This window comes from Raphanus sativus, chromosome 4, assembly GCF_000801105.2.
Source record: "Raphanus sativus cultivar WK10039 chromosome 4, ASM80110v3, whole genome shotgun sequence".
Taxonomy (NCBI): Eukaryota; Viridiplantae; Streptophyta; class Magnoliopsida; order Brassicales; family Brassicaceae; genus Raphanus; species Raphanus sativus.
In genome coordinates, this window is record NC_079514.1 from 39,662,417 (window position 1) to 39,678,575 (window position 16,159).

Consider the following 16,159-nt stretch of genomic DNA (forward strand, 5'->3'; position numbering starts at 1 on the left):
TTAAAACTTAAAACTCATCCAACTCCATAGTAATTAGTAACCGAACTCTTTTTTAACTAGCCGCCGATCTCTCTCTGTGTGTGAAGAATCAATGGCATTAAGAAGCTTACACGATGACTTCGTGACCCTCTTCGTGGATAACAATCAACCTCAAGAAGAAGAAGACTCGTCTTCTTCTTCTCCTCCATGTCAAGTGATTTCGATCTCAGCTTTGGATGTTTCATCCTGGGACTTGTCAGAGATACTCTGCTACAGAAGAGTCAAAGTTCAAGCTCATCGAACTAGGCATGTCTTTTGTTTCATACAAATTCACATCGAAAATCTCTGTGTTGTGTAGTAGTAACAAGTTGTCGGTTTCTATTATGCCAGGCTCATTCAAGAATCTTCTTATTTCCATGGCCTTCTTAGTGGAAGCTTCAGGTCAAAAAAAAAAAACTCTCAGTATGTTATGTTGTTGTTGTTGTGTAGTAGTAGCTTTGATTGATTGAAGTTGGATTCTGTGAACAGTGAATCAGGTCGTGATCATATCTCTGTAGAATGGAACCTAGAGACTTTCTTGAATCTTATGAGGTGTATATATGATTGTGCCGTTCATGTTACATCCACTAGTTTCTTACCTCTTTTCGATGTAAGCTCTCTTTCTCATATCAATCCTTACATGGTTCGTTAGAGTTTAAGCTAAATTGTGAAGGTTATAAGTATAGGCTGCACTCTTCTTTGGGGTAGAGAGGCTTCTCTCTAAATGCAAGAGCTGGCTTTCACTGTTGGCATCGTCCAAGGATCCTGCATCAGTAATACTACAACTGTCTGACCTTGTTCAGATGTGGAGTTTCTGTCTCGAACGTGGTTAGAATCTCTAGTTTTTTAACACTTTTTTTAAAAATATTAAGTTAGTTTCTCTGAATCATCATGATTCATTTGAATGTGGGAATGTTTGTTGTGTTAGGGTATTGACATTATTATTATATCTCTAACATATGAAGTTTGATGATACTTTTACAGATGTGGACTTTGTGCCAGATCTCTGTGCAGCCTATCTTGCAAAGAATCTCGTGTGTATCTTCAACTCTGAAATTGAGCTCAATGATATATGATAGAAGTTGCTGTCGTGTAGCCTTTGATAGCTAATAACCTTGATCCTTATGTCTTGTGTGCAGATGTTGGTGAAATCTGATGAGTATTTTGGAAATGTTCCATATGAGTTGTTGATGTGCTGCATAAAACATCCTCACCTGACTATAGACAGGTAGGTTTGTGCCCATTGTCTATACTATATCAAATGCAAAACATACCTTAGATTCTCACCTTTTGACCAAACTCTCTTACAGTGAGATGCATCTTGCTGATGCACTTCTTGTTTGGCTTGATGCCAACAAAAGACTGTTTGACTTGTCAGCCAGTAGTAAGGATAACATAGTTAACTTGATGGAACAGGTAATGTTTAGGTCTGTTAGCTATGCAGAGATAAATTAAACCATACAAAACATGTATCTATAATGTTATAGAAATTTTCTAATCACTTCATCTTTGTAGTTTCTGGTTTGCTCATTCCATTCATGCTTAAGGTTTTATGGAACTGTGGTTCTCACTTAAGGATTTTATTTTTCCGGTGTGTTATATTGCAGGTCCGGTTTAGTCTTTTGCCACTGTGGTTTATTGCAGGTAGTGTGTGTGTGATAGATAGATACTTGGCGATATAGCAGAAAGTTGTGTAGTTAAGTTTGTTCCTATATTTCAGAAAGAAGCAAGTCTCATGGTTTCTCAACGTTTGCTGATCACAGTATTGAACTGGTTACTAAACTAACCAAAATGTCATCCAAATGCTTGGTTGATAGTCTAAGAGATGGCCTCCCTGCTGATCTTAGAGTTCGGTTGACTGAATACACAAAGGTATCTATCTATCTATCTATCTATATTAAACAATGTCTCTGTCATATACTATAGACACTGGATATCTTTGATTCATTTTCATTATCCATTCGCTCCCTGAATCAGAAACTGGACCTCTCAGGATGCACGCAGTTAAACGAAGCCATTCTGCTACTCTCAGTACTTCCTGAAACATATTTCACAAACCCCATGTGGAGAAAGAGTTTTAAAAGCTTCCTAAGTAACCCTGAAGACGACGCAAGAAACCAAGAACAATCATCTCAGCGAACGTTACCAATCTCATCTTTTGAAGCTGTGGAAGAGGTTGATATCTCCAAGTGTCAGAGGCTTGATTACAAAGCAAGCATCAAGTGCATCTCTAAGTCATTCCCATCGTTGAGAAAACTGAGAGCTGCTTATCTCTTAAACATCAAGGTGTCCACAATGCTTGAGCTTCTCCAGAACTGTCACAACCTTACTGAAGTTGATTTAACAGTTGATATCGTTCCTATAATACCGGGTCAAGCATCGGTGTTTTACGCAAGTCCAGGTTTAGCTCAGACTCCTCCCATCATCTCCTTAACATCTGGAAGTCATATCTTTGATTCTGGCCGAGTTCATCGTTCCCTCTCGAGTATCACAAGACTAACCCTGGAGGGTAGAAGTGATTTATATGGTTAGTCTTCTTCTTGGTGCTGTTTAATGTAATATTAAAGTAGCTGATGTCCTCATTGTGACAGATACGGATCTACGGAGCATATCTAGATCATGTGGCTCATTATGTTACTTGAACATAAAAGGGTGTGCGCTACTCTCAGATGCATGTATAGCTTATGTTATACAGAAGTGTAAAAGCTTACACTCTCTCATAGTTTGCTACACCTCTTTCTCGGAGAACTCGGTCTTGGCACTATGCGCTGGTACTTCTGTGACCAGTTCATTAGCATCCAATCTTCAGATACTGCACATGAGTAAATGCGAAGGAATCAGCGAGACATTGCTTATGAACTTGATAACCCGGACAAAGAAACTGAAGAGTCTTTGCTTAAGAGATACAAATGTTTCAGACGCTGTGCTATGTGAATTCTCTGGCTCTTCCTTAGAATCACTTGATATTTCAAATACCACGGTCAGTTATTGACTAATTAACACTTGTTTTCATTCTTAGCATCATTCAAGTGATGCACTAATGCTTGAAGCTTTCTTACAGATATCTAGTGGGGTTCTTAATGGTGTCATTAGCAAAAATCACAATCTTAAAAGCCTTAAAGCCAGGGGATGTAAGAATCTGGTACAATCAGAGACTCTGTTTAACTGTTTAAGCAAGGGACATGGATTGAAGGAGCTTGAGATCGGTTGGGGGTTTACTTACTTCTCTCTTGTGTCTTTGAGACCTTCAGTATCATCCCTACGAGCTATAAGTGTGGGTTTAGGTGCTTCTTTAGGTGAAGATGGTTTAAAGCTTCTACCGTCCGCTTGTCCTTTGCTAGAGTCTATCGTCCTTTACTTTCAGGTTAGTTCTGATCCTTAAAGAGTTTGGAAGATAAGTGAGTGTTTGTGTGTTTAATAACTGATGGTCGGTCATGCAGGAAATATCTGACTCTGCCTTGACGAGTATAGTGACATCATTGAAGCAACTAGAGGAGCTAGCTTTGTCGTATTGTTTCGGTGACATAACACTTAAGAGTTTTAAGTTCTCTATGCCGAAACTGAGGAAGCTGAGGCTTGAGAGGGTAACTCGTTGGATGAGCAATGAAGATTTGTTTGTGCTCACGCAAAGCTGTCCGAACTTGACCGAGCTTACATTAGTAGGATGTTCACACTTAAATTCAGGTTATATCTTCTTTTACTAAGTAATCAAATCACCTAACCTCTTTGTTCTGTGTTCAGATTCTGTTTTGATGTTTATTTTCTCAGATTCTCAACCAATTATCTCATCTGGATGGCCAGGAATGATTTCTCTTCATCTAGAGGTTTGTTAGAACCCTTTAAAGCTTATATAAGATATGTTTTAAGTCATCTTCAAATATTATTTCCTTTGTTAAGACATAGTTTTTTATTCATAAACCGGAACCTTTTAGAGGTTTGTTAACCATGTTTGGGGTGATAGGAAAGTGGGACAATAACAGAGAATGGTGTGGTTTCTCTCTATGGCTGTATTGCTCTTGAAGATCTTTTGCTTCGCCACAATGTGAGTCTTCTCTTTGACATGTCCACACTCTTTTTAGTGCTATGCGTCACTTTTGATGTGTTGAGCTTTTTTTTCTGACGGTTTCTGTATGTTAATTTAGGGCTCTGGGATACGGAAGAACTTCCTTCTTGATGCTGCTTTGAAGGTCTTTTGTTTATTTACATAAAGAGAGTTATGTCTGTTGTTGCTTAACTCATTTAAACAATCAGCAGTTTCCAATGCTTCGGCTCGTATCTCTGGACATGTGTGATGCAAAGGAAGGCAACTTCGATGTCCCAGAGGTAAGTATAAACAAAGAACACCTTTCTGAAGTTTAAGGATCGGTTCTAGGCACAAGCGGATGAAACGTTAGCCTTTAGTCCATATACTTTAAAGAACTATTATAGATCGCATGGCATTTGTTTAATTAAAATTAAACTAATCTTAAATCTCAAATCCATGTCTTGATGAAGTTTACCGAGTGGCTAGAGAAAATAAGAATATATGTTCTTTGTAGCTTTAGACTGAAAACAATATTTACATGGGATTGGCAGGAGAAAGAAGAAGTTCGTTTCCTAAGCATAGTGAAAATCAGTAGATGCAAGTCTCAGAGATGCTCTCTGGGAAGAGAGCTAGCTCCAGTGCATAGAGAGACGCTGGTTATGTTTTGGAACGGCCAAAACTTCACTAATACACTGCTCAAACAAAGGCTTCACTAATAGGTGACTTCAACGTTCTTCTTGTTTATAAAAATTTGTCTTTCTGTAATTATTTGTAACTTGTGGAATCCAAATGTTGAATTAAGTGTTCATTACGTAATAAGTGTTTAAAAGAATGAGAAAATTGTTTTGTGGAAAATCATCAGTTAATCCAATCAGACATGAAGACAAAGTGGTGGAACCAAATTTAGAGCGCATTCTCTAACCTCACATGTCTTATCTCTGACTTCAAACTCAAAGACTGATGATTCCATGCAACTGATCACCTTTTCTTCGATCTCGAACGTGTAGAGATGGTCGTTTAAAACTGGAAAACGTTTCGAGTGTATTCCTGATCGATGCCTTACACTGGTGGTGGTGGTGGTGGTACCATCCATGATGCAATAATATACATCCAACAACTTCTCCTTCCTCATGTCACCAACCTTATTAACTACCAAGACACAAGCCATCGACGGTATAGGAGGAGGATCCGTGCCATTCCATTTCGTTGACAGGGAACTCCCTCTGGCATGCCAAAGAAAGTACATAGGCATTTGTTCGCCAGCTGGCAAGACCGCAAATCTACAAGTCCTTATGATCATCTCTCTTGCTTCTTGTTTCAGTTTGAAGCAATTACCAAAGTTGGCACCAACAACATCTTCAAAAGATTCTTGTCTCTCTAAGGACTCGCAGTTTTCTGCTTCTATGTATCGCAAGGAGTCTGGAAGCTGCGGGAGTGAAACTAGCTTTGTGCATCCACTGATCACAAGTCTACGTAGACGAGTCATTTCCTTGATCCACGGACCAAGCTCTCGTATCCTTTGGTCGCACGCCACGTGCAGCTCCGTGATGAGGCCAAAAGCATGCGTCCCAAGGCTTTCACTGTACGGCATAGCCAAGTGATAAAGATGAGACCATGACGTTATTGATGAAGGGAGTTCTTGTATTCCAGTTCCATTGAGACTGAGACGTTGAATGTTTACGTAAATCTCAGGAAACGTTTTCAGCAAGGAGCAACCAGCGAGATCGAGCGTTCTTAGAGATTTCATGTTGATATTCACCGGGAGGGCTTCTTCTTTTATCTTTGCGCAACCTTTCAGAGTAAAGGAACACAGCTTGTGAAGGTTTCCAATAGAAGACGGGAGGGACACCAGACTCGTGCAGCCGCAGAGATCCAGTTCTGTGAGATCAGTAGCGTTCCCGATAGATGACGGGAGCTCCACCAAACTTGAGCAGCCACTAAGATTCAACTTCTTGAGTTTTGTAGCATTGCCAATGGAAGATGGGAGCTCCACCAAGCTTGAGCAACGGCTGAGAAACAACTCATTGAGATTAGTAGCGTTCCCAATAGATGATGGAAGCTCCACCAAACTTGAGCAACCGCTGAGATCAAGTTTCCAGAGATTAGTAGCTGCTGAGAGATCAGGAACCTCCTTCAGGTTTTCAGAATCCCTCAGATACATCCTCTTGAGATTTTTAATAGTCTATTACAAAAAAAAATGAAAAAGTAACTCTATTATAGAATTAACTCTATCATAGAATTATAACATTGGAGTAAAATTACTCTATAATAAAGAAAAATATAAAAGAGAAAATATAGATAGTCTTATACTTGACTTCCTTCCCACAGTTTCTCAAGATTGCTTGAAGGCATGTATATTTCCACAAGGAACTCCGGATTGAAATTAGAAGGAAAGCATGTCATTGGGAAACCATCCCAATCTAGTAATCTAAGTGTTCCAGGTAAGTATTTCTGACTTTGTGGTAACTGCACTCTTGGGTGAGTATCACCGACCCTTAAGAATTGGAGATTACTCATTTTTTCAAAGGCTTTGTCATTTTTATATAGCCCACCCTCGATCTCAGAATATTCGCAATCTATGCCTATGACATTTATACTTCCCTGAAAAATAAGTCACATAAATAATTATGGTTAGTTTTTAAAACTTTTTTATACTGAGGAGAGCAGTGAAAACTTACTGGTGTATAGGAGTTACTACTCAGTATTTGGCATGTCTCTCTACCATCAACCAAAAACTGACGCTGCTGCCCAGGGCCATGAATCGATTGTTTACGAACAATTTCTCTACCAAAACGTGCTAGCAAATTATGCATCCTTATCCATCCACGGTCGATAGATATGAGAGATTTATCAGCTAAAACGTGAAGACCATATCTCACGTTAGAAAAATTCTCGGCTAGAAAATCTTCCACTCTTTCAATCCATTCATCGTTAAAGAAACATGCTATATAGATAAATAAATTTTTATCTTCATCGCATAAAGCATTGTAACTGAACTTCAAAACGCTTTGGATTTCTCCGTTAAGGCTACTCCATAACCTTGGTAGTTCCATTTCCCACTCATGCCTCGACGACATTCCTCGGAAGTAAGATCCCATAACCATTAGTCCCAGAGGGAGGTTACCGGCAAGTTGTGTAACTTTCCTAGCAAGGCTCTCAAAACCATAATATGGCGACTTTTGACCAAAAGCATACATGCAGAAGATTTTAAGAGCCTTATTGTCAGATGGAAGACACACCTCATGTATATGGTTAATCATCCTATGTCTATGCAAAACTCTTTTATCTTGCGTTGTTATTATGATCCGACTTCCAGGACCAAACCACTGAGCTTCTTTAGCTAGTGCATTGAGTTGCATCACATGATCCACATCATCAAGAACGACAAGCATTCTTTTGTCTTTTAATCTGTGTTTTGCAACATCCAAATGACGAATATTGATAGCCTGCTGGTTGAATATTCTAGATAGCATCTCTGATTGTAGTTGCAGTTGTGTGCTGTATAAATCGGGACATGGTATTGGATAGCGTCTTCTGATATTCTCTATGAAGACACTAAGCTGAAACTTATGAGAGTATTCTCCAAACAGAGCTCTGGCGATAGTGCTCTTACCAATTCCAGAAGGATCCCAAATCCCTAGAATCCTCACTTCATCATCAGAGTCTAGGCATAATAATTGTTCCATCTTCAACATATGAGCTCTCATTCCAACATAACCGTCTAAAACACTTGATGGTGCATTATTTAGCAGCTTTGTTAAAACATCATTGGTGATATTTTCGATCATGGCCGCTTCATTATCCCTTATAAAGACAAAAAGATTCATACAGTTTTATATAATGCTGCTTATGTATCAAAATAATTGGTTTTAAAAGTTTTTAAAAATGGATTAAAAACTACAAAATTTTATTTAATTTTTCTTATTTGCCTAAAACAACAGTAACTACAGCTAATTCAGCCAATAAAAATTATATTACATAATATAAATGGTTAAAAATATTAAATTATATTTAAATTTTATATAAAAATTTGAAACATAACTTAGAATGAAACAAATTATTTTTCTTTCAAAACACTACTTAAATTGGTAAGGATGGAGTAATTTTTATAGACATTAATAAAAGAGCACAGAGAAGAAATTATTAACCAGTTGACTGAATGGTAACCAGCAGTTTTAGCTACCTCCACCAGAGCTTGTCTCCATCTCTCAGTTTCTTCTTTGCTTCTACCCTCGCAAGTCTCTCTGAAAACTTCTCCAAAATCTCCGGTAAGCTTCTTTACATGATACGGGTCAACGTCATAGAAAATAGGCAACACAGTTTGATCTAACTCTTGCTTGCACTTCATAATCTCAACCAGTTCGTCAAGACACCATTTCGAAGAAGGGTAGTTCCTCGAGAGCAAGACGATCGCTAACTTAGAACCTCTAATGGCACTTATGATTTCAGGACGGATGGATTCTCCTCTCTTGATCTCATTATCGTTGAAGTATGTGATTCCTTTTTTCTGAAACTCCTTCTTAATATGACTCAAAAAGTTCTTGCGGACATCTTCTCCACGGAAGCTCGGAAAGACGTCGTATGTCCAGCTATTAGATGAAGGAACTGATGATGATGATGATGATGATGATGATGATGATGAGGATGAAGAGGTTTCTTTGTTTTCTTGATGGGATCTAAACATTTTAAAGATCACTAAGAAGCCTATTGCAGCAGAAACAACATTGGTAAGTAAAACAGAAGGATCCATTTGTGTTGTATAGATCTGTGGAGACAGAAGCTCTTTGCATAGTTGAAGAAAGCGATATCAAAACATTGACTTTGTCTTTTTTAATTGTTTATGGAAGAAGCTTCCTACCAATCTCTAGTGTTAACTTTTAAGGTACGAGGAGAGCTGTGGTCTTGGACTCAGTTCAGGCCCAAACCTGATTGAATGATCAGACTAAAATTTTTGGGCTTTTGTCTACATTGTTTTCAGGTCTTAAAAATTAGTGTTAAATAATTCATAATATAACCTTGAATTTTTAGACAAGTTAAAGAAATAACTGTATCTCTAGGAGCAAGAATGGAGAAAAATACAAGGAAGAGCAGAAAAAGCAGTGAGTTAATGTTGTTGCAGGTGAAAGAAGTTTCTAAGAGCATCTCCAATATAAAACTCTATTTTTTATTCCAAAATTGAGTAAAAGTGAATATAGAGTAAAATTGCTTCAACCCTACTCCATTCTTCATTCTATAATGGAGTTATGAACAAAGAAAAAAGAGAAGACTTCATTTATAGAGTAAACTTCAAAATAGAATGAGATATGAAATTGGGTTGGAGCATTTGTTACTCCATATTCACTTTTACTCTATTTTAGAGTAAAAAATGGAGTTGGGTTGGAGATGCCCTAAAGCCTTTGGTGAAATGGAGGAAGTTGGAAGACTCTACTAAACATTTTGGATGTTCAGTTTATCTTGTTCACCTTCTGTTTTGATGTTTATTTTCGACACTTTAGTTACCACCACTCTTGTTCACAAATCATCTAACCTCTTGTTCACCTTCTGTTTATTTTCAGCTTGATGAATTTAAGTGTGAACATCAAACAATGACTTTAGTTACCACCACTCGACACTTTTTTTATCTTGTTTCTTTTTTTATATATTTTATTGTCGAAGTGATCTTTGTTTCGAGTTTAAAAATTTAAGTGCGATTTATAGTTTGATTAATCTTTCGCTGTGGTATTTAGTAATATTTTTTATCAGGAATTGATGGTGCACCGTGCGCGCTTTTTAAACTAATTCCAAAAAGATTAGCCTGAGGAGCTTAGTCACAATAGAGATCATAGCGTTTACATGAGAAAAAGATGGAAGTTGTGTGGATTCTTTTAGCCAGAATATCCGCCCTAAAATGTACAAAATAAATGTTAATGACAATCCATTTCGAAATTCGTATCTAAAAATATCCATTCTACTTATATTAGTGTGGTGAACTCCTCATTGCGCATATAAGAATGGCACATGTAAGAAGAAAGGAACTTGTTTCTTCCCAACCGTACCATGCAATCTTTTTCTCTGATTACCACTCTACAAGGATACCTTCTGGCAAGTTAAATGCTGATTGATAAGTAAAGAGATTGGCCATTTTACAATTTTGATTTCTTGGCAATTAGTGCACGATCAAGATAGTTGACTTTTATAGATTTTGTGTTTGAAAGTCAATGTTGCAGTTATTATCACGCCTGAGTTGTTTTCTTCACTAGCATTCCATGAACGTCGACGTCCATACCTGTGTTTATTATTGGGACCGTATATAATTAATGTACATATGTATATATGTAACGTGCAATACAAATTTTGGTTTGTTTGACAGGTCAAGTGTGATGAATATGCTCTGTTCTCAAGGTTATGCAACCGTCCATACAAAGATTATATATAAACAATGTCGCTCCAGTCACTTATAAGGGAAAGAAAGAATAATACTCCATAGACTTTCGTCATAGGTGACGTGCGTTATAGATGAGCATGTGTGCATGTCTTATTAAATTACAGACGATAAAGAAAACCATAGGCTGGATAAGTCCATAACTGACAAAGTGAGAGAAAAATAATAACTAACAAGCTTTTATGATTATGGAGTTCTAAACGTATGGACATGTATATTTAAGCCAACTCTGAAATTTGGTGTAACTTCATCCAATAAAACACTAAAAATGATAATATTCCACCAAATTTAGTTTAAAATAAAAAATATTACACCAAATTTGTTATAACACATATTAATATTTTACCAAAAAAAAATTGATATAACACTATTCATCGTACTAAATATTTAATATATATTTTATTATATATCATTTAATAATATAGATCAATTATTATTAACTAGTTAGATTTATAACTAAACATAAGTATACTGTATTATTTGTATTTTAAATTATTTTTATTTAATGAAAATTCTTTTACTTTATTTTCAAATAAAGATCACTAATTGATTATTATTATTAGTTTTATACTGTAAAAAAATATCATAGAATTTTTTATATTTTATTTATTTTCAAATAAGAAATCACTAAATGATTATTATCATTTACTTTATATTGTAAAATATTTTTATTTTAAAATATAGATTATAATATTTATTTAAATTATATTTAATTAGTAATGAAAAATATTACATTATTGTAAAGTTAGATTTAATAGTAAATAATTAAAACTTTATGTAATACTATAAATTTCACCAAACATTAAAATAATATTTTTTATTTTTATTTATTTGATAATATATGTAAACTTCTATTACTAAATAACGCAAATTTTATTAAAATAAATATATTATTTCATTATGTGCTTTTCATAAATAATAATTTGTAATTTTAAATTTAATATTTTATATAAAATAAATACATAAAATATATAATATTGTTAAAACGAAAAAATATAAATAATTTTATAAACGTAAATTACAAAAATTTAACAAACATAATATCTAAGTTTTTTAAATAATTTTTATCAATATAAATAATAAATATTAAAATTGTTAAAACTGAAAATATCAGATAATACAAAATACTATTTTGATGTAATATTTTATGTTATGGTTGAAAATGATAAAAAAAATATGACAACAAAATATTAAATTTGGTGTAATTTTAACACCAAATTTAGTATTATTATTAGAGATGCTTTAAGTGGCGGAACCCAAAAAATCAGTAGTCAATTTCATCGTATGTACATATATTACATGGGTCAATTGGTAACATTTCTCAGTTTTCTTTCCAAAATTCAAGTAGTTTTTTTGGGTTTGATTGGTTAGAATAAACGTAGCTTGGAGTAATAAATTAAAGAGGAAATGAGTGGAAAAACTATAGAGTAAAGTAGAGTAATACAAAAAAAAGAAAGAGTCAAACACAGCGTAACACAGGGCAACGCTTCTTTACTCTACTCAGACCGAGTGGAAAAAATACAAACCATTTTGCACTTTTGAAACAGTGACCAGCGATAAAAAAACTAAATCACATTTCACCTGATTGGTTTAATAATAGTAGAAGCTGGAGTAAATACTTTTCCCACCAAAAATATTATCGCTAAAAGGTACATACAGACAACTTTTGTTTGTAAGAATTGACATGGGTCATGTGACCCCCTACCAAAGAGCTGCCTCCGCTGCTTATATTTCCAAGGAAAAGGCTGATCTTGTAAAATAGCGATAATTTTTCAAATGAAAACAAACAATATAACTTAGACCAGCTTCGATATCACTTTATAATCTCCTCTATATTTTACACTAAAATAGAATAACTTTATTATAGAGTTGGATTTGCTCTAATAGTTGACTCTATAATAGAATTACTCTATAATTCACTCTATTTATAGAGTAACTCTATTATAGAGTGAACCATTGGAGCAAATCCAACTCTATAATAGAGTTATTTCATTTTAGTGTAAAATATATAGGAGATTATAGAGTGCAATTAGAGATGCCCTTAATTTTTTTGGAAACGAAACTCTTTCTACGTGAAACTGTGTTCGTTTTCATTGTTTTACATTTTCTGTAATCAAAATATTTAATCACTAGATCAGTTCAGGGGTGAAGTTAGGTTAATCAATATGGGTATATTTTAAATATTTAACATTTTACATTTGAAAAGTAAAATGCAAGTGTTTAAATTGGCTATGTTGCACCATAGTTTCCCATGAAGCTGGGCTGAGTACCCCTAAAAAAAGGTCTAGCTTTACCCTTGGATCAATTTATCGTTAATTTTTGTTTTCTTAAATGGGAGATGGAAACTTGGACATTATATGTATTTACTATCCAACCAAGACCGTCTAACAGCACGTGCAAGTAGAACGGTTGAACATAGTTATAAAAAAAATAAGAACTTTTGAAACTAAATATATAAATAATGGGATAAAAACTTAAATTTTTAGATATAGTGCAAAATTCAGAGCTTATGATTTCAAAAAACATTTTAACTAAAGATATACTCCCTCTGTTTCACAATAGATGAAGTTTTAGGATGTTTTGATGTTTCAAAATATATGATGTTTTCAACTTTCAATATTACTTTTTACTTTATTAAAAACTGTGTAACCAATCATACTCAACAATGTCTTTTGTAATTGGCTAAATAGTTTTAAATTTATATTTTAATCATGCTTTTTAAAATAAATAACAAATTTTTTAATAATTGTGCACAGCCTAAAACTTCAACTATTTTGGAACAGAGGGAGTATTTTTTTAACCTATTTGATTACATAGTAAAATATACTATTAATATTTTTTGAAAAGGGTCCAAAATTATTTGAGACGGCCTGTATCCAACGTTTTGTAAAGTCTTATAAGTTACAGTTTTCACTTGTACGAATTAGAAACGTATACTGAAATCTGTACTTTCTATTCTATTTGCAGCTGTGGTGCGACTATTATATTGAAATAAGAGAACAAGTGGGTTCTTTCTTCTTCGTTGGTCTAAAATATAAACTATTAATTATTTTTTTCCAAAGTTGAGGCTGTGAATGTTCCAAAACTTGTTCGATGCGTTTAAACGTGTACAGCAACAACAACAAAAAATACATCAACAAAAAATACATCCAGCGAGATAGAACTTGAACATATAAATAACAAAAAGATTGATCATCATGTTGTTGAGCTGCACATGCATGTATGTTCCGCTGCGGATTTCTTTAGTAAACAATGAATGAAACATTTTGGGAACTCACTAAATATTAAATGCTTTGAATTTGATTATTAACTACTACTGTAATTAATGATTGTGGCTATGATACCAACTCATACCATTCATCATTATTATTATGTTAACCCCCAAAAAAGATATAATTATTATTGTAATAATAGATTGCATGGGGAATATCCAAATGAAGACTGTTGTCATGTGATGAAAATCCCTTACTTCGTGGGATGTGGTATCTCTTGCGTTGTTTCTTGGACGTACCAGTTTTCTCATCCTAACACGTGTGGTCACGTTCCGTCGTTCATTTTATTCATTACCAAACAATGGATCTGTCTACTGATCATATTTTTGCTAAGAATCAATCTGTCTACAGATCTATAAGCCTTGATTTTCACTTATGTTAAAAACTAGGCAGCCTTCAATTTGTAATTCTTATTATATATCGGATTACTACTCTCTTGTTATTTAGGTTCAGGAAGGTAAAAGAGTATTTTTAACCCCTAACACTATTTTATTATCAAAATTATACTATTTTAGTGTAGTTTCAACATAGCAAAAAAAAATACTCCAATTATAACACTAAATTTAACACTAAAAACAATTTTATAATATTATATGTATTTATGTTTTTATTTTTTATTTATTTATCTATGCATTTTATTAATAAATAAGTGAATAGTATTTTATTGAAATGAATAGTATTTTAGTGTGGTGAATATTATCACACCAAATTTGGTGTTAAATTATAGTGTTACACTAAAATGATGTAGTTTTTAGTGTTGGATTGGAGATGACTTAAAAACAGTACAATCGGTGCAGATCAAATATATCAAGCGGAACAAATGTAGATCAAGTAAATCGTGTATGAGAGATGCAGATAAAACAGATCATGTAGGCATATCAAGTAGATCAAACAATTCTTATAGTTTTGAATGAACAAAATATTTCAACTAAAATAAATTATATGCTTAAATAATAAAAATTAGAATAAAATATATCAAAACACATAATATAAAAATATAATACATAAACAATAATAAATCTTGCACTAAAACCATATTACTGCAATTTTGAAATAAAATTATAAAAACATTAAAATTTAATGAAATATTTGTATAATATATATATTATAATTAAACACACATTATATTAATATAATTATTTTAAAATAAACATAAAATTATATAACGAAAATAGAAAAAATACATAGTCAATGATAATTTTTATATTGTTAAAATAGATAAATAGATTTTAAAATTAAATATGTGCAGACCTTCCAAAAACACCAGCAAATGTTAAAGATAGAACTATATGTAAATTTTACTCATTTTTTTCACAAAAAAAAAAAAAATATTATACTGTATGCAGATCTCTCGCTAAATGTATTTTGAAAACAAAAAATGTGAATAACGATTTAAGTGCGAAAGAACTGATTGTGTGAGAAAACTGTCTTTGTCCTACCACTCCATTCAAATACTTAAGTTCGGCCTATGCTTTCGTCTTTTGATTTATTCAATTCAAACTTTTACAACACTTGACTTTTTTCTTTGAACACCAACTTTTGCAACAAATGATAACACAACGTTTTAAATACTTATACGCAAAGACACAAACAAAGTCAAGTTCATGACGACTATCGAATGTACAAATGCATATCAAAGTTTGAAATCTTCAAAAGATATGCTATATATGTCTGAGCTTAGGGTACTGTATATGAAATCATCACATGATGGTTTTTATTGATACTTTTCGCCGTAGATTTTGTGATGGCGAAGATTCCTATTATTATAGTATCCATATATGTGTAACCTATTTGTTGTGTATTATGACAAATTACATTATTATTTTTATTAATTTTTACTGATCAGTCACTAATCAACCGGAAAATTCTATAGTGAAAATCCAAATTCATACTAAAATGCTGGTAGCGTATAGGGGTGGGCACTTTATCCGATATCCGAAGTGGCACCCGAACCCGACCCGAAAAACCCGAACCGAAATCCGAACCGAAGTAGTAAAATACCCGAACGGGTATTAAGTTAGGAGAGATTGGATATCCGAACCCGAACGGGTAATACCCGAACCCGAATGGATATCCGAAAATAACCGAACATGTGTATACTTACCCTTATATTTCTAGTTTACATCTCTCATTTTATTTAAAATATTTATATTGATGTTAGACATACTTTAAAATCATATAGTATATATATATATATATAATTATGGAGAAGATAATTTGATATTCATTTAAAATGCATGTTAAACTTTTTATTTCATGTATTAACCAAAGTTACATCCAAAGTTTAAAAACAATAGCCAAATTAATATTTTTATTTTGGAAATGTTATCTCCAAATCTATTAATCATTCAATCTATAAAAAGAAAAAAATCAGTTAAGTAAAATCTATATTTTTAAATATAAAAAACTTTAAAAAAGAAAATT

The 16,159-nt window shown here is 33.5% G+C and overlaps 2 protein-coding genes across 2 annotated transcripts; one reads left to right on the forward strand and one right to left on the reverse strand.

Annotated features, from left to right (window-relative positions):
• Window positions 1-53: 53 nt before the first annotated feature.
• Window positions 54-4,850, forward strand: LOC108855111 (BTB/POZ domain-containing protein FBL11). The gene is made up of 18 exons (XM_018628828.2): window positions 54-285; window positions 370-420; window positions 508-628; window positions 705-846; window positions 1,003-1,052; window positions 1,158-1,246; window positions 1,329-1,434; window positions 1,626-1,662; window positions 1,739-1,890; window positions 1,996-2,545; window positions 2,610-2,998; window positions 3,080-3,382; window positions 3,459-3,702; window positions 3,787-3,842; window positions 3,980-4,060; window positions 4,161-4,205; window positions 4,273-4,341; window positions 4,594-4,850. The coding sequence occupies exons 1-18, from the start codon at window positions 92-94 to the stop codon at window positions 4,756-4,758; spliced, it is 2,844 nt and encodes a 947-aa protein (XP_018484330.2). The 5' UTR covers window positions 54-91; the 3' UTR covers window positions 4,759-4,850.
• Window positions 4,833-8,873, reverse strand: LOC108855109 (probable disease resistance protein RPP1). Its single transcript, XM_018628826.2, has 4 exons — window positions 8,191-8,873; window positions 6,721-7,846; window positions 6,353-6,643; window positions 4,833-6,224 (listed from the first exon to the last, which is right to left on the reverse strand). The coding sequence occupies exons 1-4, from the start codon at window positions 8,790-8,792 to the stop codon at window positions 4,914-4,916; spliced, it is 3,330 nt and encodes a 1,109-aa protein (XP_018484328.2). The 5' UTR covers window positions 8,793-8,873; the 3' UTR covers window positions 4,833-4,913.
• Between the last annotated feature and the right edge of the window lie 7,286 nt (window positions 8,874-16,159).